We start from the raw sequence: 27,926 nt of genomic DNA on the forward strand, positions 1-27,926 counted from the left end.
TGTTGAATCTATGTAAATGACCCCTATCTACTGATTTTCATCCTTTGATTATTATAATTCTTCCAAGTTGTAGGGTTATTATTGAGAGAAAAAGCATATTCCTTCCTTACATTCCAGGGCATTTTGACAGGAAAAACGCATATTCCTTAGATCATTATAGATTTGAGATTTTGGTTTCATGATATCGATATTGTTTTCAACCCTTCCGATTGGTTCAAAATAAATAAATTATTAAATTTTAAAAGTATATATATAAAATTTGATTCAAACCTTTTAGTTAGGTTAAATTTCTTTTCTAAATCGATACTTGGTTAGTTTTTATCCAATCGGTTGGATTTTGAAAACACCGTAAATTTACCTGTTGGTTGTTTTTGTTTTTTCATTTTTGTTTTGTGCTATGTTTTGTTTTCCATATTATGGTTGGAATGAATAAAGTATGGGCATGGACTGGGATTATAGATTCGCAAGGTAGGGTTGGTGATAAGTTTTAAGTCTTTCAGCAAAATTATTACGAAACAGTACACATTCATGTACGACCTATTTGCTACTCTCTTATTTTCTACATCTAGGGATTTTTATCTTACTTTATTTTACTTTTTACAAAAAGTTCAAGCATTAAGTTTATTTTTTTATCATGTTCAAGCATTAAGTTAATTAATTATTGTAAATCATTCATGTATGGCTACTAGATCTATTCTAGGGCTATTTGAATACGAGTCAAGTCTAGGAGAAATCTTTAAAAAAAAAAATGGGGTCGGTCTAATTTGATTTATTAATAATAAATTATATAAATTTTAAATATTTTATTATTTTAAAAAGTAAAATATACTACAGAGTTTATTTAAGTTGAATTTAGATAAAAACATAAAAAGATTTTTCAATCACGACCCTTTAATAATTGCTTCTCAAAGGATAAAGAAATATGTTATATTCTGATATACCCATGATATATATATATATAAAGAAGAAAGTATTTTTGTGTATATTGTATTCATCCAAGTAATATAAAATATTATGTGGTGGGTAAAATCTGATTTTCCAATTGAAATCCATGAAACATCGCATAGATATAATATGATGTGCACTTAGCTTGTGGGTGTGGTTGCTTCCCATAGCCATAGACTAGGAATTGCATGGCTTGTTCTTCATGTCTTATAGTGGAGAAAGAGAATTGGAACCTACAAAATCATTTAGAAAAAAAACCCAAAACCAAATTGTGTTGAATTAGTCAGTCTTCAATTAATTAATTAACATTTCCTCATTTCATTTGGGTTTGGTGGATATTGGTTTGTCAAAATTATTATATTTCTTTTCCAAATGACATTATCATCATTACTTTCAATACCTAAAAGCTTTTCAACAACTCATTTAGATTCCCATTGGGCCGGATTTCAATTTCATTTTTGGAAATTTACCCTCAATTTTATTTTTATTATATTTTACTAAATCATATCAACATAAATCTGTTACGTTTTAAATTTCATCGAATCATATTTATTTGCCTGGCAAAAAAAGAAGAAGAAAGTTTGTATTGTATTTTCGCACCGTGAAAGTTCACCATTTTTCCACTGCCATATGCAACCTGCAAAATTCGATCTTTGTTGAAAAAATTGGAATATGGACAGCTCATGAATATCGTCCCTTGGTGTAGCTGCCCATCCTCTTCCTCCAATGATTGTTGACAAAATTTTATAATTCCATTCAATTGTTGGAAGTTGAATAAAATTTATTTAAGAATTAAGTTATTCAGATTTAATTATTTTTAATGATGTCTTTTTAAGTTGACCTGAATTATTATTTAACAATGAAAATATTATTAAATTTAAAAGAAAAATATATTAATATTAATATCAATAATTTTTAATAGTAAAATGGGTTACAATTCTCATCCAGTTTGACTGATGAATACCATTGTTAGTATTAGTTTAATCCATGTTACTCTCTTTATATATATATATACACATTTTTTGGTTTGTTCATTCTTTTGGTTAATCAAAATTATATTTAAAGTATTGATTGATATCGAAAATTTATGAAATATTACCCACAAAATAGAAAGGATGTATAGGAATTTAGATATAAAATTCAGGTATGTTTTTCTTGACTTTTTAATTATTTGATTAAGTTTCCAAACTCAAATTTGATTGTATTTTGATAAGACTACAGATTGAGGGTATTAAAGTAAGTGCAACCACAAATTTACAGATAAAATTATTTCTATTAAAAAATAATTTTCCCTGTAGGTGATTGTTTAGTTTAATAGTAAGTTGGTGTAATTTCATCCTATGTAGATTTTGTTCAAATTTATTATGATATATATTGATTCAATCATATTTTAATCTGAATCTAATAAATTCTATTTAAAGGCCAAAAAATTAAAATAAGAGCAAATAATTTCACTACTAAATCCTATTTGTTTAGGTGAAGCATAGATATAATATAAAAAATATATATACAGAAAAGGGAGTGGATATCATAGAAAGTAAACAAAGGTTTTTTGGGGTACAGTTAATTTAGCCAAAATGTCATCAACCACTAAACCAAATCATGGAAAACCTAATCGGATAAATTTTATATAAAATGTCAGTTTTCTAAATCCAGCAAAGATATTGACATCTCAACCATTCTAATATCATTCACACACACACACACATATATATTATTACACCTTTCTTCCATCTTATTTTCCACTTTCTCATCATTCATAATATTCAGTATATTATTGCCACCATATATCTGAGGTTTTAATCAGTTGCGCTACTGTAATTATATATGGATGATGTTCATCAACATGATCAAAAGATGAAGATGACGATGATGATTTGATTGTCAAAAGGTCTTCCGTTGCACTGGTAAGCATATATAGATACAGATATGTTAGAGATGACGATAAAACTGGGGATGTTGGAATGGCTCAATCAAATTAAATTTCCTTGAGTTTTATTGGGTCTTTTAATTTGATTGAGCCGTGCCAATATCACCAGCTTTCATATCTCCAACCATCCATACACTACAGTTATATATTTACGACTGTTTCAGACTTAAGATTTAGCTTGATTTTCTGAAGATTTTGAGACCATTTTTTCTCCTTTCTTCAAGTATTTGAATATAGACTGTTTCAAATTGAAACTTAATAAGGTTTAGCTTGATTTTGTGGAAGACTTTGCAACCCTTTTCTTTGTTGTTATTTAAAAGAAAGTCAGAGTTTGAGTTGTGAACTAAATAACCTTTTTTTTTAGAAATATATCGTCTATTGATCTCATCAGCATATGGCTCAAGAATCTTTCAACACCCCCCTATTGGGTATGGGTCCCACTATGTGGGAAAAATCCATATTTTCTGCCACAATGTTTTGCCTTTTTTTTGTTTTGTCAAAAGCCAATTTTTTGGCCTTTTAATGTGGGAGTGGGCAGCATTCTTAATTGAGAGCAAAATTCTCAATTACATCCAGAGAGAAAGAAAGTGAAATTGAAGCTCGTTGGAGAAAAAGAGAATAGAAAAATCAGTTTTTCAAGCTTGGTGCAGCAGTGATCAACTCTTCGATCGAAGGTCCATCTGTGGTTCGATTGAGCTGATTTTTGGACAGCAGCTAGGCGATAAGGTGTTCTTGACTTTGTACGGTCGGATTTTTCATCCGAGTCTTTTAGCATCGGAAATACCCATTTTTCAGCAGCTGCGTTTTTTGGTGATGTTCTCTCATTTTTCTCTCTTTTGCTAAAGATTACATATTGTTAGCCTTGTCGGAGTTGAATGCTTGTTGTAGGCTTGATATTGTGATCTTGTAGCCGAACATTTGATGATAGTGGAGCTCTTTATCGGACTCTAAAGTCCTGTGGTTTTTACCCTTGATTTAGAGGGGTTTTCCACGTAAAAATATCGGTGTCTCTATTTATTTTTGTTGTGGTTGCATTAGTTGATTTGTGGTTGATTAAGGTTGCTAGAGAACATATCTTGTGCTATTGTGCTTGCCATAATTTTTGACAGGAGTTATAAGGAGAGAAAGAACACCGGTTGTGCTTTCGCTTTGTTTCGGTTGTTCGGTTTCTTCCCAACAAACTGGTATCAGAGCTTGGTTATTGTGTCAGATAATTATGGAAATTAATACGAGCAAGATGATTATGTTGAATGGCACAAATTATCAACTTTGGCGGAATAAAATGAAGGACTTGTTGTTTGTGAAGGCTTTGCATCTTCCGGTCTTTACTACTCAAAAACCCGATTCGAAAAGTGATGAAGAATGGGAATTTGAGCATCAACAAGTGTGTGGCTTTATTCGGCAATTTGTTGAAGAAAATGTTTACAACCACATTGATCAGGAGACACATGCTCGAACATTGTGGGAGAAGCTTGAAAGCTTGTATGCTTCGAGGTCGGGCAATAACAAGTTATTTTTGCTGAAGAAAATGATGGCGCTGAAATATAAAGAAGGAATGTCTATAGCTGACCATGTTAGTGAATTTCAGAGTATGATGAATCAGTTGCTTGGTATGGGTGTCAAATTTGATGACGAGATTTTAGGACTTTGGTTGCTTGCTACTCTACCAGACTCTTGGGAGACCTTTCGAGTCTCACTCATTAATTCTGCCCCACAGGGTATTATTACTTTGGATTTGGCTAAGAGTGGTGTGTTGAATGAAGAGGTTAGAAGAAGATCTCAGGGTTCTACATCACAGTCTGAGGTGTTGGTTATCGAGAACAGGGGAGAAACAGAGACAAAGATGGAAAGGGTAGAGATAAAAGCCGAAGCAAGTCAAGATCGAGATACAAGAATCTTGAGTGTCATCATTGTGGTAAGAAAGGTCATATCAAGAAATATTGCTTCAAGTGGAAGAAAGAGAACAAAGGTGGTGGTGATAAACACGATCGGAATGACGATGAAAAATTCGAACGTGTTGCTACTATTACTCGTGAAGATTTGTTAGTTATTTGTGATGAGAATTTGGTCAACCTAGCATGCGACGAGACTAGTTGGGTGATTGATACTGGTGCATCACTTCATGTCACGTCGAGGAAGGAATTCTTCACATCTTATACTCCTGGTGATTTTGGGGTATTGAAGATGGGTAATGATGGTTTGGTTTCGGTTATTGGTATGAGAGATGTTAGCTTGGTAAGTAACAATGGAACAAAGTTAACTCTCAAGGATTTCAGACATGCACCGGATGTCCGTTTGAATTTGATTTCTGCAGGAAAACTTGATGATGAGGGATTCTGTAACACCTTCAGTGAAGGGCAGTGGAAGCTGACTAAAGGCTCCTTGGTTGTGGCTCGAGGAAAGAAGAGCTCAAATTTGTACTTGATGCAAGCTTTGACTTCTCGAGAGACGGTGAATGTGACACTGAATGACAACTCAACTGAGTTGTGGCATAAACGACTCAGTCACATGAGTGAGAAGGGGCTTAGCTGTTTAGCGAAGAAGAATCAACTTTCGGGTTTAAAGAATGCTACACTGAAGAATTGTGCTCATTGTCTAGCAGGAAAGCAGAGAAGAGTTTCATTTAGAAGCCATCCTCCTCATAGGAAATCAGAGTTGCTAGAGTTGGTTCATTCAGATGTTTGTGGTCCGATAAAAGTAAGATCACATGGTGGTGCACTTTACTTTGTGACTTTCATTGATGATTGTTCAAGAAAGCTATGGGTTTACACTTTGAAGTCTAAAAATCAAGTCTTTGAGGTGTTTAAACAGTTTCAAGCATCAGTTGAAAGGGAAACTGGGAAGAAGTTGAAGTGCATTCGTACTGATAATGGTGGCGAGTACACAGGGTCGTTTCATGAGTATTGTCTACGACAGGGAATCAGACATCAGAGAACACCACCAAAGACTCCACAGTTAAATGGGTTAGCTGAAAGAATGAACCGAACATTGATTGAGAGAGTCAGATGTTTGTTGTCAGATGCAAAGTTACCAAGATCGTTTTGGGCTGAAGCTTTGAATACAGTGACACGTGTGATAAATCTGTCTCCTAGTGTTCCTTTGAAAGGTGATGTGCCAGATAGAGTTTGGTTTGGTAAAGACGTGTCATATGATCACCTACGTGTGTTCGGTTGTAAAGCATTTGTTCATGTTCCAAAGGATAAAAGATCCAAGTTGGATGCCAAGGCTCGACAATGCATTTTTATTGGTTATGGTCTAGATGGTGAGTTTGGTTATAGACTCTATGATCCAGTTCAGAAGAAACTCGTGAGAAGCAGAGATGTTGTCTTCATTGAGGATCAGACCATTGATGACATTGATAAGACGGAGAAAGTGGATTCACAAGGTAGTGGTGACTTGATCGATGTGAATCCGGTTCCCCTAGACTCTTCACCAGATCCTATCCAGGATGATGTGCATGGTGATGTTAGTGGTGACCATCAGACTATAGGTGACTTTGATACTCCCATAGATGATGTTGTGAATGATCAACAACAAGCACCTATAGCTCTACCAGCAGTTCCACTTCGAAGGTCTTCCAGAGATCGACGATCTTTTGTCAGGTATTCTCCTGATGAATATGTTCTTTTGACTGACGGGGGAGAACCTGAATGTTATGAAGAGGCTATGGAGAGTGAATGCAAAGATCAGTGGGTTGAAGCGATGAAAGACGAACTTCAATCCTTGCATGAGAACCATACTTTTGAATTGGTGAAACTGCCTAAGGGCAAAAGAGCTTTGAATAATCGGTGGGTTTACAGGTTGAAGCAAGAAGAGAAGTCTTCATCTCCACGATACAAAGCTAGATTGGTTGTCAAGGGTTATACTCAGAAAAAAGGGGTTGATTTTGAAGAAATATTTTCTCCGGTTGTGAAGATGTCCTCTATCAGAACTATACTGAGTTTGGTAGCTTGTTATGACCTAGAGGTTGAACAAATGGATGTGAAAACTGCTTTTCTTCATGGTGACTTGGAAGAAGAGCTTTACATGGAGCAGCCAGAGGGTTTTGTTGCACAAGGGAAAGAGGACTATGTGTGCAGATTGAAGAAGAGCTTGTATGGTTTGAAGCAAGCTCCAAGGCAATGGTACAAGAAGTTTGAGTCTGTTATGGGGGAGCAAGGCTACAAGAAGACTACTTCTGATCATTGTGTGTTTGTTAAGAGATTCTCTGGTGATAATTTTATTATTCTTTTGCTCTATGTTGATGATATGCTTATTGTTGGTCAGAATGCTTCTAGAATTGAGAAGTTGAAACAAGAGTTGAGTAAATCCTTTGCAATGAAGGATTTGGGGCCAGCAAAGCAAATTCTTGGCATAAGACTGACACGTGATAGAAAGGCCAAGAAATTATGGTTATCACAAGAGAGGTACATTGAGAAAGTACTTCAAAGGTTTAGTATGGACAAAGCTAAAGCGGTGAATACTCCCTTTGCTATGCACTTTAGATTGAGTGTTAAGCATAGTCCTTCCACAGAAAAGGAGAAGGAAGAGATGCAGAAAATTAAAAGGAGAAGGAAGAGATGCAGAAAATTCCTTACTCTTCAGCCGTGGGTAGTTTGATGTAAGCAATGGTTTGCACGAGACCAGACTTGGCTTATGCCGTTGGTACAGTTAGTCGGTTTCTTTCTAATCCAGGCAGAGAGCATTGGAATGCAGTGAAGTGGATTATGAGATATCTTCGTGGCACTTCCAACATGAAACTTTGTTTCGGCAATGAGAAACCAGTTCTTGTTGGGTATACAGATTCAGACATGGCCGGAGACATTGACTCGAGGAGATCTACTTCAGGTTACTTAATCACTTATGCAGGGGGAGCTGTGGCATGGCAATCGAGACTGCAAAAGTGTGTTGCATTGTCCACCACCGAATCAGAGTTCATTGCAGCAACCGAAGCGTGTAAGGAGATGCTTTGGATGAAGAAGTTTGTGCATGAGCTTGGTTTTACTCAGGAGAAGTATGTCCTGTACTGTGATAGCCAGAGTGCTATTCATCTTGGTAAGAAATCAACTTTTCATGCTAGATCTAAGCATATTGATGTGAGGTACCATTGGATACGAGATGTTCTTGAAGCTAAGCTGTTAGAGCTTGAGAAGATACACACTAATGATAATGGTGCTGATATGTTGACGAAGGCCTTACCAAGAGGAAAGTTTGAAGCATGTTGTTTGACCTCCGGCATGGAGGCATTCCCCACATAGTTGGAGGGGGAGATTTGTTGGGTATGGGTCCCACTATGTGGGAAAAACCCATATTTTCTGCCACAATGTTTTGCCTTTTTTTTTGTTTTGTCAAAAGCCAATTTTTGGCCTTTTAACGTGGGAGTGGGCAGCATTCTTAATTGAGAGCAAAATTCTCAATTACATCCAGAGAGAAAGAGAGTGAAATTGAAGCTCGTTGGAGAAAAAGAGAGAATAGAAAAATCAGTTTTTCAAGCTTGGTGCAGCAGTGATCAACTCTTCGATCGAAGGTCCATTTTGGGTTCGATTGAGCTGATTTTTGGACAGCAGCTAGGCGATAAGGTGTTCTTGACTTTGTACGGTCGGATTTTTCATCCGAGTCTTTTAGCGTCGGAAATACCCATTTTTCAGCAGCTGCGTTTTTTGGTGATGTTCTCTCATTTTTCTCTCTTTTGCTAAAGATTACATATTGTTAGCCTTGTCGGAGTTGAATGCTTGTTGTAGGCTTGATATTGTGATCTTGTAGCCGAACATTTGATGATAGTGGAGCTCTTTATCGGACTCTAAAGTCCCGTGGTTTTTACCCTTGATTTAGAGGGGTTTTCCATGTAAAAATTTCGGTGTCTCTATTTATTTTTGTTGTGGTTGCATTAGTTGATTTGTGGTTGATTAAGGTTGCTAGAGAACATATCTTGTGCTATTGTGCTTGCCATAGTTTTTGACAGGAGTTATAAGGAGAGAAAGAACACCGGTTGTGCTTTCGCTTTGTTTCGGTTGTTCGGTTTCTTCCCAACACCCCCTTGCATGCATAAGAACAAATTTATATTTAATTAATTGATGGTATATGATCGGGATTACCCCAAACCAATATCGAGGACTTTTGGCAAATTAATAAATAGATTTCGATCCACTTCCTAACGTTTTGTGAGTTTTATCACTGAGGTCGAACTCAGTGCGTGTGTGGATATATTTATATATATATATATATAGCTTTAAAACTTAGGTGCAATAGTGAAAGTCCAACGGTGCCGGAACCGGCGGTCAGAGATCCATCAAATGAATCATTAATCAATAGTCTATCGATCATCAATCAACATCCTTGTGGTACGTTGTTGGCCATCTATTTCATCCCTGCTCTCTATATATATAACCTACATATATAGTAGCTATATTGCTCTAATTTGTTTTTGGGAAGTATGTGTATTCAGGGTTCATATTCAGATGTTAGCATATAAAAAGATATGATTAAAAATTTAAGGAAAAAAAAAAGTAGTATAGCTTTAGGTTGAAGTAAAGCAGCATGGTTTGGTTAGGGAGGTGAAGAGATGGGTGAGCATAATAGGTAAAAACAAATTAGTGAGTGCATAAACTAGCTTAAGCTGAGTTGTTGTTGTCGTCTGTAGGGTTCTGTCCATTTCCATTTGTTGTTATCATATTAAGCTTTGTTTGTCGGCCATTTTATGAGCTCTCTAATTAGCTGTTAAGACCATGTAATTGGTATCCTCATTATTCAATGAAGATTTACACATAACAAAGCTCAATGTACTCATAATTTTGCAGTTGGTGTTATGATCATTTATAAACAAGCTGCAATCAATTCCTCTAACGTGTTTGAATATTATTATTTAATTGAATTTAAATAATAATTTAATGTAAACCTATTTAAAAGTTTTATGCTAATTCGGATATATTATGTAAGAATGCACAAGTGGGAAATGGATTGAGATTCTTCTAAATTGAAGGCTCCTCCGAACATGGGACACAAAAATACAATCGTGTTTATGTATTTTAATTTTTTATATATTTAAATTAATAAAATATTTCTAAAAAAATCAATTTAAATTCATAAAATTCGATTCCATCTTTTTTTATATAAATATTAATAAATGTTGTGTTTTTTTTCTTTTCTACTGTATTATATGATATCTGATAAAAATAAATACATTATAAAAAATTATATACTATTTTTCAGGAGTAGTTGCTGAAATTTCTTTATACATATATTAAGGATTTAAGTTGAAACTTTGATATTATATTTTAGGGATAAATATTAAATTTACATAAATTTTAATTTAATGTGTAATTTTTTACATGGATTTTATTTAGAGTAATTATACATATAAAATTTTTTAATTGTTATTGGGGCCTTATTTATCCTTTTTTTTTAGTTTCATTTCATGCTTAAACATTTCCTTAACTGTTTGTTAGGCATCGTGTTTTTGCCATGTCTGGACAACCCTTTTGGATGGCAATTTGAACATGCTCTCAGGACAAGGTAAATTTAAGTGTTGGTATTTTTTTTTACTACATTTAACTATTTTTAAAAGTTCTAAGCAGCAAATGAAATGGGAATTTTGTGCTACACTATAGAATGAGCATTCCTATCTTTTCAATTGACTTTCAAGTTTGAATATCGAGTTGTCTTGTCCTTATTCTTTAAGCTATTTTTGGTAATTAACCTATTCATTTATGTTGGCTGATAAAAATTTATTTTGAGGATATTATAAAATGTGTCGGTCGGTCAGACCTAATTATAATATTTATGCTTATCTAAGTCTATTTTAAATCTACCTATATTATTTTTTAAAAAAATAAAAAATAATTATATTATTTAAATTTAATATTAAATAATTTAATATTTTTTATTAATTTTTTATATAATTATCTTAACATTTTTTAATGTCTACATTATAGTAGTATTATATATTAATATAGATTTAATTTTTATGTGTTATAAATTACATAATATATAAAATGACATAATATAAAAAATTATAAAAATTAAAAAATAGGTCGGCCTAAACTTGGGCTTTAAATGTTCAAGTCCGAGCCTGACCCATATCTTAAACGGACCTAACTTTTTTTATGCAAACCCTCTTAAATTTTGAGCGAGCCTTTGGACGAATGGCCCCACACATGAACAAGTCTAATTATTATGAATTAAATTGATGATTTTATATCCACAAAATTTACAAAGCAAAAGCTGTCATATTGTGCCTATAAATAGATTGTTGTTCAACTTCCTCGTTAACCGTTTGGGGTGTATTTAGATACTCCTTATTTAGAGGTTTTTATGGAGAGCTTTTTATGTAATGTGAGGTATCAGGGAGAGTGGTTTGTAATAATTTGTGTTTGCGCCTTTGGAGCTACAATTATCTATTGGGAGAAGGTAGATGAATTGTTGAATAAAATCATTATCTAAGTAAGGCTTCATAGATGTAGGATAGGTGAATCGGAATTGTGTTAATAAATATCACGTGTTGATTATCTTTGTACTTATTTCTATGGCTTACGATGAGGATTTGTGTTTATTTCTCTCATTGTTTTGCTTCTTATATTGATGCCTTAAACAGTTTTGTCCAAACCTCTATTCAAACATTTTTCTAAATATCGAATTGAACAAAAAGCAAATCGAGATTCTAACTACTGTAATTCATATGTATACATAAAACTTGATCTTCATTAAATTATACTTATTTAAAAATAAATAAATCCATTCATTTTCATATAAAGGATTATATTTGTTGCTCCGACAATACATAAGTTATACGCATTATCAATTAACTATAAATTACCACATCATTAATGAATAAAATAAATAATAATATTGAATGATTTTTTATAAATATTTGAAAAATTAATTAAACATAATTAAAAATTAATCTTAAGTTTCCTTTTTAATTTTCTCTTCTCCCCTACAAAATTGATAAAGTTTTACCATTTATTACAATCCTAAAAACTTTGTTGGTGGTCTGATTATAAATTTTAATTTTACTAATCCGAGTCGATCTTCGTTGCTCCTTTTTTAAGCATGTGAATGTCAAAATTAAAGCACCATTACCCTCATATTCTGGACAGGTACTTCCATCCCTTTCACTTTAGCCTTTCCTCAATATACAATGAAGGAGAGAAGAAAATTATAAAAGACAAGTTTTTATTAAAAATTCATTCCACATTATTTATTTGGTTCATTAAAGAGATGGCAATTTATAATTAACTGATGATGTATAAAACTTATAAGTATCGGTGCATCAAATTATTTGATATAATTATTTTTATATGTGACATATAAACATAAAATAATACTACATAGATAATATTATTACAAGTTTTTGAAATTTTAATTAAATAAAAATTACATGTATAAAATTGTACAAATTAAAACTACACGTTAGATCAAAGTTCATATATATTTTTTTCGCATTTATTGTACATAAATACCCTTTATAGCAATATTTGTTATTTGTTTAAAATTTTATGTATTTTAATTATTTTTTGACAGAGTTAGTCTCCATTTAACTCGTTACATCAAAAAATATTTTAATTGTCATTCGTTCATCTCTAATTAACTTCTAAATTGAATCAAATTAAATGCTTTATTCTGATAGAGATAGAGATTATTATATAAATTAGGTGGCAATAGATTGAGGCCCAATTTGACAAATAAACTATGTTTCACTAATTTGGAGCCGAGTTAATGGCCCAATCTCACAAATCAGCGGCGCTGACTCAAACAGAGAGAAAGAACGAATCTTGGCCCTTTTCTTAAAATTTGAACTCTTTTTTCTTTAATATTTACACTGAAAAAGCTTCAAACTTGGTTTGCTTTGAAGCTTGATTCAGGGTTTTAGGGTTTTTATTACTATCTTTATTCTGAATTTGTTTAATTTTTATTTCCTTGGTTCTTTGGGATTCAATTTTAAAGCCTGCCATGAACGGGGAGGAGTTGACAGAGCAGGAGACTGCTCTCTATGATAGGCAAATTAGGGTTTGGGGTGCTGATGCTCAAAGAAGGTAATTTTATTCTGTTTTATTGTGCATTTTTTGTTGACACCATTTTTTTGATTGAAAAACGGGGTCGACTTGGATTTTGACAAAAACGAATAAAACGGGAGTCGCCACCAATCCTTTTTTTATAAGGTGTGATTGGATCATCTCGAAAAGTGGTGGTTTTTAATAAAAGGTTTGATTTTATTAAAACAACAAGTTTGGTCCACGAAATTCAGAAAAACGGGTTCGGGAGTCGGTTACGCACGAGGAAGGATTAGCACCCTCGATACGCCCAAAATTGGTACCTAGTTGATTATTTAATGTCTTAATGTCGAAGATTGAGAGCTTGAAAAAATTAAAAATACGATCCTTGTATTAAACAAAAATTTGAGAAAAGAAGCATATTTCACGTTAATCGAGAAAGAGAATCATATCCAGTAAGTTAGAATACAATGTCTCAAATTCCCGATACGCGAATGAAAAATGCTTATTTAAAAGATATTTTAGCCATCTCGGATTTAAAAAATGAGATCACGACCAGTAAGTTAGAACGCGACCTTTTTTAATCCCGAGATCATTTAAAACTTGAGTTTAAAAAGATTCGTGCATTTAGATTTATCGTGAAAATCGAAACCCAGTAAGTTAGGATACGATTTTTTTTTAAATATCTAAACACGAGATTTAATTTATTTGAAACAGATTTTGATATATCGAGTAAAATTAAACACGATGCTAATATGTATTGCGATATATATAAAAAACATATGTATATGAATTATAAAATATAAAAAATACGTAAGAAAAATATAGATTTTGAAATATAAATAATATGTATAAGTATGTGTATATATATATAAAAACACGTATGTACATATGTATATATATATTATAAAAGTATAAATATGTATATATATAAAAAATGGGTATGTGCAAACATATATATATTACATAAAAATAAAAGATATAAGTATGTATATCGTAAAATAAAACAATGTAAGTATGTATATATATATATAAAAGAAAATAGACGTATATACACATATTTTATAAAAATGAATGATGTATATAGATGTATATGTATGTATGTATAACAAAACGTATGCATGTATATAAGCTAAAAAATATGTTTATAAAAAATATATAGATATATAATAAGATATAAATATATAATAAGATATAAAGATATATATAAATAGTTATAATAATAATAATAATAGGACAAATATATTCAAAATTTAAATAAGTAAATATAAATAAAATATAACAATAACAATGTAAAGCTAAATGGTATAATAATGGTAACATAAATATACATATATATAATGGGACAATATAATAATAATAGCTAGATTAGTTAATAAAACAAAAAAAATAACAAAATGGGCCAATTTGGGATAAAAATAAAATTTAAAGGTTAAGACTATAATAAAATGCGCAGAGGAGGACCAAAACAGAAGGGCGCAAAAGGGCGAAGGACCAAAGAGGGAAATAACCCCTCACTTATTAAACGACGCCGTTCTAGCATGGTCTGTGCAGAAGGTCTATGGACCCAATCGCAAGAAAAGTGGATATCTGGGGCAAAATTAAAACAAACAATAAAAGGGAATAGGACCCAATTGTAAACGGCCTCAAAAGCGGAAGGACTGAGGGCGCAAATAACCCCTCTGGTCCAAAAACACGCGGATCCTAGGCGGTACGGGTCGGGTCGATTTGAACCAAGTCCAAAACGACGTCGTTTCGGGGCTTAAGAATGCCGGCCAAAACGGCGTCGTTTTACAAGGGTATAAAAGGTACTCTTTTGAGAAAAAATATCATTTGGGCATTGAAAAGAAAAAAAAACAGAAGAAGAAAAAAATATTCCCTCTGGAATAGGTCCAGATTTCGGCCAAGGCTCACCGCTCCGGCGTCTCGCCGGCGTCGCGCCGGCCACCGTGTACGGTGGCCGAAAATTTCAAAAAAGGTATATTTTTTTTTACACTTTTCTCTTTATATTATATATGTATGTAAGTAAATAAACAAAAAAAATAAAGAAAAAATATATATATCTGAGAAGAAATCGAAAATAAAAGAGAACACTGGTTATCACCTTTAAACTTTTTTTTGCTTTTTTTATTTCTGTAAATGCTACCAAAAAAGGAAAAGAAAAGCCCACTGTTACAAGAATGAAATTCGCCCTCTCTTCTTTTCAATATGTTCGGCTTTTATAGCGAAAGAACAAAAAGAAAGAAAAAGATTCAATATTTCCTATTGTTTTGTGTTGTCTTCTTCTTTTTCTCCTTGTTGCGTGTTTGTTTCTCTCTTTGCAGGTGGAGCAGGTGGAGCGACGTCAGAAGGGCAGGTGGCCGTGACTTGCGGCGCTGGAGGCTGAAGACCTAGGTGCGGCGCACCTAGGGTTTTCCCTTAGCTGGAAATTGGCCTAAGTTTTTTTGGGCCATTTGGGCTTAGGGTTAAATTTGTTTGGGTTGTGTTGTATTGGGTTTGGATTATTGGGTTTGGGCCATTGTAAGGGTTATTTGGGCCCCCGGGCAAATTTGGGCTTGTACAGCTGCCCCTCTTTGCTCGTTGTCGTGTAACGAGAACAGAGCAAAGACTAAGAAAGACCAAATTTGTCCGGTCTCGTCGAGTCTTGACTTCTCTTGACGCTTCTCTTCTTCAAGTAGCCTCATTCCAGTCTACTGTGTCTTGTCTCTTCGTTCTACTCCACCGCAACTTCAAGAAGAGATATGACTTGTGGCTTCAATCCACTCTGGTGTAACTTCAAGGGGACAAGATTCGTGATTTTAGTTTGCTCCACTGCTACATCAGGGAGATAGGATCAGTTTCTTTTGTCTGCTCTACTGTAACCTTAGGGAGATAAGATCTATGGCTTCAATCTGCTCCACTGTAACCTCAAGGAGATAAGACCTGATGCGATCTACTCTACTGTAACTTCAGAGAGATAAGATCTGTGATTTTAATCCACTCCACTGCAACTTCAGGGAGATAGGATTATCGGCTTCAATCTGATGTGATCTACTCTACTGTAATTTCAGAGAGATGAGATCCTTTATTCTTTGGTCTACTCTACTGTAACCTCAGGGAGATAAGACCTAATGCGATCTACTCTACTATAACTTCAGAGTAATGAGATCCTTTATTTTAATCCGCTCCACTGTAACTTCAGAGAGATAGGATTACTAGCTTCAATCTACTCCGCTGTAATCTCAGGGAGATAAGATCTCTGGCTTCAATATGTTCCACTGTAACCGAGAGAGGCAAGGTTTGTGTCTTCGATCTGCTTCGCTGTCAAGGCAAGAAGGCAAGATCTGTTATCTTCAACCAGCTTCACTACAACCGAGAGAGGCAAGGTTTGTGTCTTCAATCTGCTTCGCTGTCAATGGGGGAAGGCAAGATCTTTTGTCTTCAACCAGCTCCATCACAACGGAGAGAGGCAAGGTTTGTTTTCGATCTGCTTCGCTATCAATACAAGAAGGCAAGATCTTTTGTCTTCAACCAGCTCCATCACAACCGAGAGAGGCAAGGTCTGTGTCTTTGACCTGCTTCGCTGTCAATGCGGGAAGGCAAGATCTTTTGTCTTCAACCAGCTCCATCACTACCGAGAGAGGCAAGGTTTGTTTTCGATCTGCTTTGCTGTTAACGCAGGAAGGCAAGATCTACTTCTTTAACTAGCTCCACTGCAATCGATGGATGCAAGGCTTTGTTTTCGATCTGCTTCGCTGTTAACGCAGGAAGGCAAGATCTGCTGTCTTCACTGATCTGTTCTCTAGGGAACATGACCTGTATAATGAACCTAATGATTAGGATGGCATGATCAAAATGAATCAAATACTCCCAACTAGATGTGAAGGAATAACATTCAAAATGTCATGAAAATGATTCCTTAATGCTTAGTTTATCATCACACAAAAGCTTATTAAGGCTTTATTCACTGACGTGCTGCACCGCCTTCTTGCTCGGCTAGCATATCCAAAGAAACACTTAATCTGATTGCCCCCCACTGTGCACGTCAAAGTTTAATCCACTGGGACATAAAATTTGTACCATCAATCTCCCATTGTAACCCAATGGTAGAAAGGTATGGCTTTTCTCAATCTTCTCCTATCGCAATTCAATGATATTGAATGTGAAACTCTTTGGTCATTTACCTCATTCCCAAGGTGTCATACCAAATGCTCATGCACAATTGCAAAATTTTCTTCTCCCAGAAGACCTTTTCCTTTTGCCTGGTAAACATCGCTTGTTGGCTCATTGAAGCTTTGCCACCAACACGACATCTTGTCATTTTGCTCAATCAATATTTGGACAACAAAATCTGAAAAGATAGCCTTTAACTTAAACTATTCCCTCTTAGATATTTCACCCTTTAAACTTGGTGCGTTCTAAACGATAGTCCTGTTTCAAGTTCCTATATTATTTAGAAACTTCTAGAGTAATATGCAAAACTTTCATTGTGAAAGTATCATCATTCCAATGCAACATACTTGCAAAAAAGAATATAACAATGGATGAAATAGAATTGATTTGAGAGCAAGCTCGAAATGAATGAATTATCAAGGGTAATAAAAGAGGAATTGATTGGAACACGTATCTTGAAAAAGAATGAAGTATTCCAAGAACAACAACAAATTCAATATATAAATAGTATGAAGGTTAGGTGCCCCAGATATCGCAGCTTGAACTTCTCTGTACAAACTTTCTGAAGACTTTCCTGAGTTTGACATGTGTTTAGGAGATCTATAGGACTTTGTCGATGCCCCAAGATGTCGCCCTACTCTTTCAGGTATGGCAGGATCACCACATGCCCCAATCTGATCACTTCATGCTCCATTCTGATCAATATTTGAGCCGCCCCTTTCGGGTTTTCAACTCAAATCCCCTTTGGCCTAAGGTGCCCTTTGCGGGTTTTCCCCTTAGCCTCTCCATTTTTACTTTTTCATTTTTCATTTTTTTCATCTTCTTCTTCTTCTCTTTTTTTTTTTGAATCAAAGTGCCCTTTTGCAGGTTTTCACCTTGGTCCTTCCTTCTTCTTTAAACGAAGTGTTTCTAGACTGGATCCGAGTTTATAGGATTAGCAATCTCACTCAGGATCAGTGCTCTTCTAAAAATGGTCTTCTTTACAACATAAGGACTTTCCTAGTTTGGCATTCATTTCCCTTTAGAATCCTTTCGTTAAGGAAGAATCTTTTTCAACATCCAGCCCTCTTGTGGAATTCTCTGAGACGAGCATGTTTATTATGGGCTCATATTATTTATTTATGGTACATCTGACCCTGATGAATAGCTTTTAACCCTTTTCCTAGGGCCAACTGATCACATTGCGATTGGATCCCTTCAACAAGCAATGAGGGGATTTTAATAGGTAGAACTACCTCAATCCTGTAAACCAAAAAGAGAAGTGTTGCCCCAGTACCGATGTTCGACAAACAATGAGGGTAAATGGTAATTTCTCACGTCAATCCTCGTAAGTCTCAGTCATTTTCCTTCAATTTTTGATGTTCAACTCTAGGAACTTCAGTGACGAATCGTGGTGTCCACTTCTGAGCTAATTTGAGACTTCAGCTATCGTGCTATTGTTTAACCTCAATGCATTCTCCAATACTCTCTTCTCTGAAATTCTGTATCGGTATACGATGACTTTAGCTCATGAAGTAGCCTCTCAAAATGAAACAATGCCCATTAGAAGTCTTCGATAATGGTGATGTCCATGCCCCATTGTGCTCAAAATTTGAGTCGTCTTTTTTCGGGTTTTCAACTCAGATCCACCTTTGGTCAAAGCGCCCTTTGCGGGTTTTCGCCTTGGCCTCTCCTTTTTTTTCTTTTTTTCTATTTTGACTTTGATTTTTTTTTTGATTTTTTGAATTCATGAGATTAGGCAAGTTCTGGTCATGCTTTTCGACCAGAATCAATGTTATTCTAAAGTCTTCCACATAAGATCTTCCACTTTCATCTTGTATGTGAGAAACCTTCTTTGGTACCAGATTTCTTTCATAGAGCCCTTTTGGGACGCAACTACGACAGAAAAATTTGGATCTTCCTCTTTAATCAGGATAAAACCCAACAACATCTTGAAGGGATGGAAACTCAACTTCAAATGGGTAAAGCTATGCTGACTTAACGAGAGAGGCATTGCCCCGGCAAAGAATTGCATCGTTCGCACTGTAAATTTCTGACATCGTGCTGTTGTGCAGGTTTTATTATAAGAATCGAGGCATACCCTGGTATGATCATACAAAGACATCTTTGAATTTTTCGTCTCTGTAGGCAGGTCAATTCTAGTCTTCATCAAGCTCACAATTTCTAATGATTCACTGAGAGGTAGGATCTGTTTATCCTTTTGTTCTACCATCCTCAACAAGTTTGGAGATAAGCTACGATCTGTGTCATCTTCAAAGTCGTGAGATCCCTCTAAACACATGTCTCGCTCAAAAGGAGATTCTAAGTCTGTAGCAGTGTCATTCATGTCGTTGATATCCAGGGACCTATTGTAGGTACAAAATAATATATAAAGAATGTATAAATTTAAGAATAATTATCTGCACAGTATGATTATGAAAGAATGAAAGAATGATTTGGATGGAAGAATAAAAGAATAATCAATGAAAAAATATTAGTTCAAAAGATCGCAAAGATGCATTCCATTAAAATAATGACGTTCAGACATAAGCCTTTTTCACAAAAGACTTCTTGTTGCTCTAGGCTGAAAGCAACAAGTGTGTTTTGAATATTACTCTGAGTAAGCTCTAAATACTACAAAGGTTTCTTTAGAACACTCCCAGGTTTATAAGGGCGAACATCTAATAAGATCCCTTTTCAATTATGCCTTCATATATGGTATTGATGTGAAAACTTCCCAACACTTTCTCATATATTGCGTTCACCCCATTGTTAATCATGATTGGGTGGCGAATTTTCTGCATTAGATGAGTCACCAAACTTGACGACACCCATGTTGATGAGCTTTTCAACCATCTTGAAGGCTATGCAGTTCTCTATGGAATGCCCCGTATTTCCCGCATGATATTCGCAATGTGCATTCGCATCGTGCCATTTGGGGTACGGTGGCTGTGGAGGTTTCGTGTAGAGAGGGGCGACAATACGTGCGTTGAATAAGCTTTGATACAACTCCTTATATGCCATCGGAATTGGCGTAAATTGAAGGTTCTCAGTGCCTTGCTTCACATACGATTCTTGTCTAGATGAACCTTGCTGACTAGTAATCACCTTTCTTGGCTGTGTAATCGATTTGTTGTAGGTGTTCACATTGCTCACCTCATTTTCCTTCTTCTTTAAGTCTGACCTCCTATTATTTTCTCCAGCATCAATCTTTCCACTTCTCACGGCACTTTCAATCATTTCACCGCTCATGACTATGTCTGAAAAACTCTTCGAAGCACTTCCTAACATGTGGGTGATGAACGGGGCCTTCAATGTGTTGATGAAGAGCATCGTCATTTCTTTCTCTAGGAGTGGCGGCTGAACTTGGATAGCGACCTCCCTCCACCTTTGTGCGTATTGCCTAAAACTTTCATTAGGCTTTTTCTTCATATTTTGAAGGGTAATTCTGTCAAGGACCATATCAGCTACATGACTGTATTGTTTCATAAAGGCTTGTGCTAAATCCCTCCAAGAACTAATCTGGATACGCGTCAATTGATTGTACCACTTAGACGCTGCCCCTGTGAGGCTATCTTGAAAGCAGTGTATGAGCAGTTGGTCGTTGTTGACGTATCCGGCCATACGTCTACAGAACATAGTAATATGAGCTTCTGGGCAGCTGGTCCCATTATATTTCTCGAATTCCGGCATCTTAAATTTGTAAGGAAGCACCAAATCCGGAACTAAACTCAGATCTTTCGCATCTATTCCACGATAGCCGTCGATACTTTCTATCGCCCTAAACTTCTCTTCAATCCATTTCCATTTCTCCTCAAACTGCTTTGGTAACTCCTCCTTCATCTTGTCTTTCTCCGCTACTTCATCGAAGTCCGGGACAACCAGATTATCGTCAGGACTAGAACCAGATCTGACCTGAAGGTTCTTCGGTATTGAAGCGTCACCTTGAAAGTGCTGAGGCCTAATCGAAACAGAAGATCTTCGTGGATGTGGTTCAATCTGAATTTGCGCTTGCGGAGGCGTGTATCCTGGAGAAAAAAGTGGCTCATCATTGTTTCTTTATTCATCGCAAACCACAGGATTTTTCCCTTTATCCACTCCCTTGGTTATTAATTGCGTCAATTTAGTCATTAGTTCATCCTGAGACTCCTTCATCTTTTGTGCCATGTCTTTCTGGATCTTTTCCATATGTTCTTTCATTTGCACCTGTAACTGGTCTTGCATCTCTTTTTGCATTTGCTCCAGTTTCTCTAATCTTTGATCCATTTCTTTGGCTTTGCGACGAGTACCGTAAGGATGTTTGGTTGATTGGTTTTCCAGATTAGCTGAAATAATTTTACATAATTAGGGTCACTTCGTGAAAATCTAATGCATATGATGCAATGTAATGCAAATGCATGAAATGAATGCCTAAAGAGGCATTGATTCTGATTCAATTACATTTAGGAAACTTTTCTAGAAAGCAAATTCCCTTACATAAAACGGATACATGTACGACCTCACCCTCATATTCCAAGAAACAACATCGATTTTTTTCTTCATCCGCATGTTTGAGGTAATCTCACCAATAGATGCCATTGCTAGCTCATTTTCTTGATCTTGGTCGCGATCCATCATCTGCCCATCTTCATAAGGCTCGTCAGCTTGTTGAAGGCTTTTGGACAATCATCTCGAATCCCCAGGCCACCAAGCAAGGTCACGAACTCTTCCATCGCCATTCTTGTGTTTCTCAGAATATGTTTGGGAAGTCGTATTGTTTTCCACTTTATCAAGGAATTCGTATTCCCTGACAAGCTTTCTAATTTAGTAATCGAACTTGAATCCATATCTCTTTCCTAAGATGCAAATGCAATGTAATGCAATCATAATCAAAACACAACAAGAAGGGTTAGTACAAAACATAATCAAGCACAGAAAACAAAAAGTACCTAATCGGGTAGATACTAGGGGTTTGGAGTGGCTCTACCTAGGTTAAGTTCCTAAGTCTACTATATGAGGGTTGGTTCTAAAGTAAGGGTACCCGAACCAGCAGATTCCTCGATCCTCACCCATTATAGGCTCATACGGACTGAGTTCAGTTCAGGGGAATACATTTCCCTATGGCCATGCGGAGATGAAAATCTCACGAAGACATAGGTACGGATGTATCCCGAAAGCGATTCACTATCCCATGCGGAGGTGAAAACCTCACGAAGGCGTAGCTTCTCACTCCCACTTAAAAAGGGTGTGACTAACGGTCATGCAATGCAATGTGCAAAAATAAATCTGAACTTAAACACAGCAATTATGAATCACAATGACGAAGATCATAATAAATAAAAATACAATGAAAGGATCGTATATTTAAACTAAGTTTTTGATTTTTGACAAAAAGACAAAAAGTAATCAACTCATGGCTTGACTCTCGTGTTTCGTCCCCAGTGGAGTCGCCAAGCTGTTGACACCATTTTTTTGATTGAAAAACGGGGTCGACTTGGATTTTGACAAAAACGAATAAAACGGGAGTCGCCACCAATCCTTTTTTTATAAGGTGTGATTGGATCATCTCGAAAAGTGGTGGTTTTTAATAAAAGGTTTGATTTTATTAAAACAACAAGTTTGGTCCACGAAATTCAGAAAAACGGGTTCGGGAGTCGGTTACGCACGAGGAAGGATTAGCACCCTCGATACGCCCAAAATTGGTACCTAGTTGATTATTTAATGTCTTAATGTCGAAGATTGTGAGCTTGGAAAAATTAAAAATACGATCCTTGTATTAAACAAAAATTTGAGAAAAGAAGCATATTTCACGTTAATCGAGAAAGAGAATCATATCCAGTAAGTTAGAATACAATGTCTCAAATTCCCGATACGCGAATGAAAAATGCTTATTTAAAAGATATTTTAGCCATCTCGGATTTAAAAAATGAGATCACGACCAGTAAGTTAGAACGCGACCTTTTTTAATCCCGAGATCATTTAAAACTTGAGTTTAAAAAGATTCGTGCATTTAGATTTATCGTGAAAATCGAAACCCAGTAAGTTAGGATACGATTTTTTTTTAAAATATCTAAACACGAGATTTAATTTATTTGAAACAGATTTTGATATATCGAGTAAAATTAAACACGATGCTAATATGTATTGCGATATATATAAAAAACATATGTATATGAATTATAAAATATAAAAAATACGTAAGAAAAATATAGATTTTGAAATATAAATAATATGTATAAGTATGTGTATATATATATAAAACACGTATGTACATATGTATATATATATTATAAAAGTATAAATATGTATATATATAAAAAATGGGTATGTGCAACATATATATATATTACATAAAAATAAAAGATATAAGTATGTATATCGTAAAATAAAACAATGTAAGTATGTATATATATATATAAAAGAAAATAGACGTATATACACATATTTTATAAAAATGAATGATGTATATAGATGTATATGTATGTATGTATAACAAAACGTATGCATGTATATAAGCTAAAAAATATGTTTATAAAAATATATAGATATATAATAAGATATAAATATATAATAAGATATAAAGATATATATAAATAGTTATAATAATAATAATAGGACAAATATATTCAAAATTTAAATAAGTAAATATAAATAAAATATAACAATAACAATGTAAAGCTAAATGGTATAATAATGGTAACGTAAATATACATATATATAATGGGACAATATAATAATAATAGCTAATAATAGCTAGATTAGTTAATAAAACAAAAAAAATAACAAAATGGGCCAATTTGGGATAAAAATAAAATTTAAAGGTTAAGACTATAATAAAATGCGCAGAGGAGGACCAAAACAGAAGGGCGCAAAAGGGCGAAGGACCAAAGAGGGAAATAACCCCTCACTTATTAAACGACGCCGTTCTAGCATGGTCTGTGCAGAAGGTCTATGGACCCAATCGCAAGAAAAGTGGATATCTGGGGCAAAATTAAAACAAACAATAAAAGGGAATAGGACCCAATTGTAAACGGCCTCAAAAGCGGAAGGACTGAGGGCGCAAATAACCCCTCTGGTCCAAAAACACGCGGATCCCAGGCGGTACGGGTCGGGTCGATTTGAACCAAGTCCAAAACGACGTCGTTTCGGGGCTTAAGAATGCCGGCCAAAACGGCGTCGTTTTACAAGGGTATAAAAGGTACTCTTTTGAGAAAAAATATCATTTGGGCATTGAAAAGAAAAAAAAAACAGAAGAAGAAAAAAATATTCCCTCTGGAATAGGTCCAGATTTCGGCCAAGGCTCACCGCTCCGGCGTCTCGCCGGCGTCGCGCCGGCCACCGTGTACGGTGGCCGAAAATTTCAAAAAAGGTATATTTTTTTTTACACTTTTCTCTTTATATTATATATGTATGTAAGTAAATAAACAAAAAAAATAAAGAAAAAATATATATCTGAGAAGAAATCGAAAATAAAAGAGAACACTGGCTATCACCTTTAAACTTTTTTTTGCTTTTTTTATTTCTGTAAATGCTACCAAAAAAGGAAAAGAAAAGCCCACTGTTACAAGAATGAAATTCGCCCTCTCTTCTTTTCAATATGTTCGGCTTTTATAGCGAAAGAACAAAAAGAAAGAAAAAGATTCAATATTTCCTATTGTTTTGTGTTGTCTGCTTCTTTTTCTCCTTGTTGCGTGTTTGTTTCTCTCTTTGCAGGTGGAGCGACGTCAGAAGGGCAGGTGGCCGTGACTTGCGGCGCTGGAGGCTGAAGACCTAGGTGCGGCGCACCTAGGGTTTTCCCTTAGCTGGAAATTGGCCTAAGTTTTTTTGGGCCATTTGGGCTTAGGGTTAAATTTGTTTGGGTTGTGTTGTATTGGGTTTGGATTATTGGGTTTGGGCCATTGTAAGGGTTATTTGGGCCCCCGGGCAAATTTGGGCTTGTACATTTTTTTTATAAATTCTTGAGTTTCTTTTATTATTATTATTATTATTATTTTGCTCATACGAGTATTTTTGTTTGTTGTATATTTGTTTTAGATTGAGCAAATCTCATATACTAGTTTATGGAATGAAAGGGACTGTTGCCGAGGTATAATTTTTCACCTTTAAAAAAAGGAAAGAGTTTATTTGCTATGTTACTAGGGTGTGTAATCCAGTCAAATCAAACTCAAGTTTAAGAAGCTTGAGCTCGTGAAGATTAAGTTGGTCCAGCTTGCTCAATTTAGCTCATTTATCTAGTAAAAAAGCTCGATTTTCTATGTCGAATTTAAACGTGATTATTTATACTTGATTTGAAGTTCAAATTGAGAGGTTTTTTAAAATACTATTTAAAAGAGAGAAAAAAAAAAAAACTTCGATCGGGCTCTTGAGCTAATTGAGTTTGACACGATAACGATCAAGCTGAATTCGGGGTTTTTTCAGAGCCGAACACGAGTTACTTGTGAGAATGTTTTGTGTCGTTTAATTATTAATATATGTTTACTTTTGTGGGTATGGGTAGTTTTGCAAGAACATTGTACTGGCAGGAGTTGGTAGTGTGACATTAGTGGATGACCGTGAAGTCACCGAGGAAGCTTTGTCTGCAAATTTCTTGATACTTCCTGATGAAAATCTGTACCATGGGAAAACTCTCGCTGAGGTCTGTTGTGATTCTTTGAAAGAATTCAACCCTATGGTTCATGTTTCTGTAGAAAAAGGTTACCATTTCCTTCTTTCTTTTTTTCTCTCGGCATCTGCTTTATGGTTTTGTTTATCGTACAGTGTAAATTTTGTGCTTTTTTGGTAGTTCAAGTGAAATCTCTTTCTTTTGCTGGCTTGCAGGTGACATATCAACCTTTGGTGTTGAATTCTTTGGAAAGTTCGATGCCGTGGTTATCAGCTGCTGCTCTCTTGCGAAAAAAGTATTTGCTAATTTCATTCTTAATGCATCTTATAGACTGTAGAGTTATATGTTATCTATATGTTTCCGCATATTTTGAGGCCTCAAATTCAATTTGCAACTGAAACCTTCCTTTGATTGCAGAAATTGATCAATCAGAAGCGCCAGAAGTTACCAAAGCGTGTAGCTTTTTATACGGTTGACTGTAGAGGCTGTTGTGGTGAAATTTTTGTCGATTTAAAGGACTATAAATATTCAAAGGTTATAAATATTACACATTTAACTAGTGTTCTTTTTCTAGTAATCATCACATATGTCCAGCATTCATGAATTACAAATGCAATTGTTGGCTCTAGTATTGTGAGTTTCTATGGGAATTGCTGTTGAACTTGGTTCTTTTCTTGAACTGATCTTGTGCTTCCCGTATATTTTTTACTTCTTTTTTCGGTTGACATTTTAACTCTTTATTGTGTTATGATGCATATGCCAAGCATTTAATTTCCTTTAAATACCCTGATTTTTTGACAGAATGTTTAAGCTTGCCTTCAATTTTATTTCTTTTTGACAGAAAAAACTTGAGGAAACTGTTGAATGCCAACTAGAATTCCCAAGCTTTGAGGTATGAAACAAATTTTGCTCGTTCTGGACAATTATTAGTATTAATAACTGCACCTAAGGGTCTATAATCTACCTTAGCACATAATGTGCAGTGTTATCTCCGATGTCGTGAACTTAGCATGTAATAATATGCCATCCAAAACATGTGCATTTTATTCATTTATTGTAGTAAGTAGATTCTTTTCTGCCAAAGGATACTATTTCAGTACCTTGGAAAGCACTTCCGAAGAGAGTGTCAAAGCTTTACTTTGCTATGAGAGGTATGCTAAATATACTCTTTTGCTTTTTGGACAAGAAAGTGGGGGAGAAGAAAATCATAATCAGCTAGAATTTGAATCTGATAACTAGTTGACTACAATGATTGTAGTCTTTTAAATACGGTTTTACCTTCTTTTTACCCTTGCTTGTGTGCAATAAGAGGAAACTCCTGAAAATTACTTATAATTCAAGCCTGAGTGCTGGGTGATTATGGTTTTCTTTTTACATTTTCAGGTCAATTTTGTTAGACTTTTCCAATTCTACATGACACCTGGTTTACTTACAAGCATTGCTTTTTAACTTTCCTATATCCATACGGTTGATCACATAATTGCCTCTTTTCTTACAGTGATAGAGCAATTTGAAGATGCTGAAGGTCGTAATCCCGGGGAAACCTCAATTGCTGATCTTCCTGGTGTTCTGAAGCTTAGAAAGGAACTTTGTGAAACAAATGTATGGTATCGGGCATTTGTTGTCTGCATTATCTAGCAGTGCATTGCATATTCATGCTTATGTTATATTAATTTATTGCAGTCAGTGAACGAGTCTCAAATACCCGATGCACTCCTAGAAAGACTGCTAATAGGTACAAGTGAGTACCCTCCAGTTTGTGCCATCATTGGAGGAATACTCGGACAGGTTTGGTTTTTGGCCTTTTGAATTTTCTCTATCAATCGAAACCATCAATTACTACTGTAACTATATGTAATTGACCGTTCAATGATGTAGGAGGTGATCAAAGCAATATCAGGCAAAGGAGATCCTCTCAAGAATTTCTTCTTCTTCGATGCCATGGATGGGAAAGGCTTGATAGAGGACATATCTGAGCCTAAACCAGTTAGCTGAGCTACTTTGATCGATGAGGGTTTGTGTATGTAACTTTTTCACCTCGTTCACTTGAACTATTACCATGGGGCGAAGCTAAGTTGATGTTGAACGCTTTAATAGGATCAGCTAACATTCTCACCTACTGATTTTGTTGCCTAAAACCGAAACTCCGGGAAACTTGAAACTGTTAAGCTGTTTTAGAGACTTTGGAGACAACAGTGTTGCTAATGAATCATGATTTTTGGAAATTTAATGCTGGAGGGTTTACCATATTGCTGATATTTACCCATGTTGCTCTTGTTTGGACATTGGTATGAGGAAATAATCTTTTAAGAATCCTTTAAATATATACCTGTGTTGGATACTTAAATATCCAACATTCGGGGATAATTAT

At 35.0% G+C, this 27,926-nt stretch overlaps 1 protein-coding gene across 1 annotated transcript; it reads left to right on the forward strand.

The window, feature by feature from the left end:
- Nucleotides 1-12,692: 12,692 nt before the first annotated feature.
- LOC121211076 (SUMO-activating enzyme subunit 1B-1) lies at nt 12,693-27,785 on the forward strand. The gene is made up of 10 exons (XM_041083291.1): nt 12,693-12,885; nt 24,988-25,039; nt 25,451-25,646; nt 25,771-25,850; nt 25,973-26,089; nt 26,397-26,447; nt 26,640-26,706; nt 27,054-27,157; nt 27,239-27,343; nt 27,434-27,785. Exons 1-10 carry the CDS (start codon nt 12,803-12,805, stop codon nt 27,548-27,550), a joined length of 972 nt encoding a protein of 323 aa, XP_040939225.1. The 5' UTR covers nt 12,693-12,802; the 3' UTR covers nt 27,551-27,785.
- The last annotated feature ends 141 nt before the right edge of the window (nt 27,786-27,926 follow it).

The sequence above is a fragment of the Gossypium hirsutum genome, chromosome A12 (assembly GCF_007990345.1).
Source record: "Gossypium hirsutum isolate 1008001.06 chromosome A12, Gossypium_hirsutum_v2.1, whole genome shotgun sequence".
Classification (NCBI taxonomy): Eukaryota; Viridiplantae; Streptophyta; class Magnoliopsida; order Malvales; family Malvaceae; genus Gossypium; species Gossypium hirsutum.

Excerpts from the sequence above, each read along its gene's own strand:
- LOC121211076 (XM_041083291.1), top strand. The coding sequence starts at position 12,803 with ATGAACGGGGAGGAGTTGACAGAGCAGGAGACTGCTCTCTATGATAGG. Across the intron at positions 12,886-24,987 it reads GGTGCTGATGCTCAAAGAAG|ATTGAGCAAATCTCATATAC; the intron begins GTAATTTTATTC and ends TATTTGTTTTAG. Across the intron at positions 26,448-26,639 it reads TAGAATTCCCAAGCTTTGAG|GATACTATTTCAGTACCTTG; the intron begins GTATGAAACAAA and ends TTTCTGCCAAAG.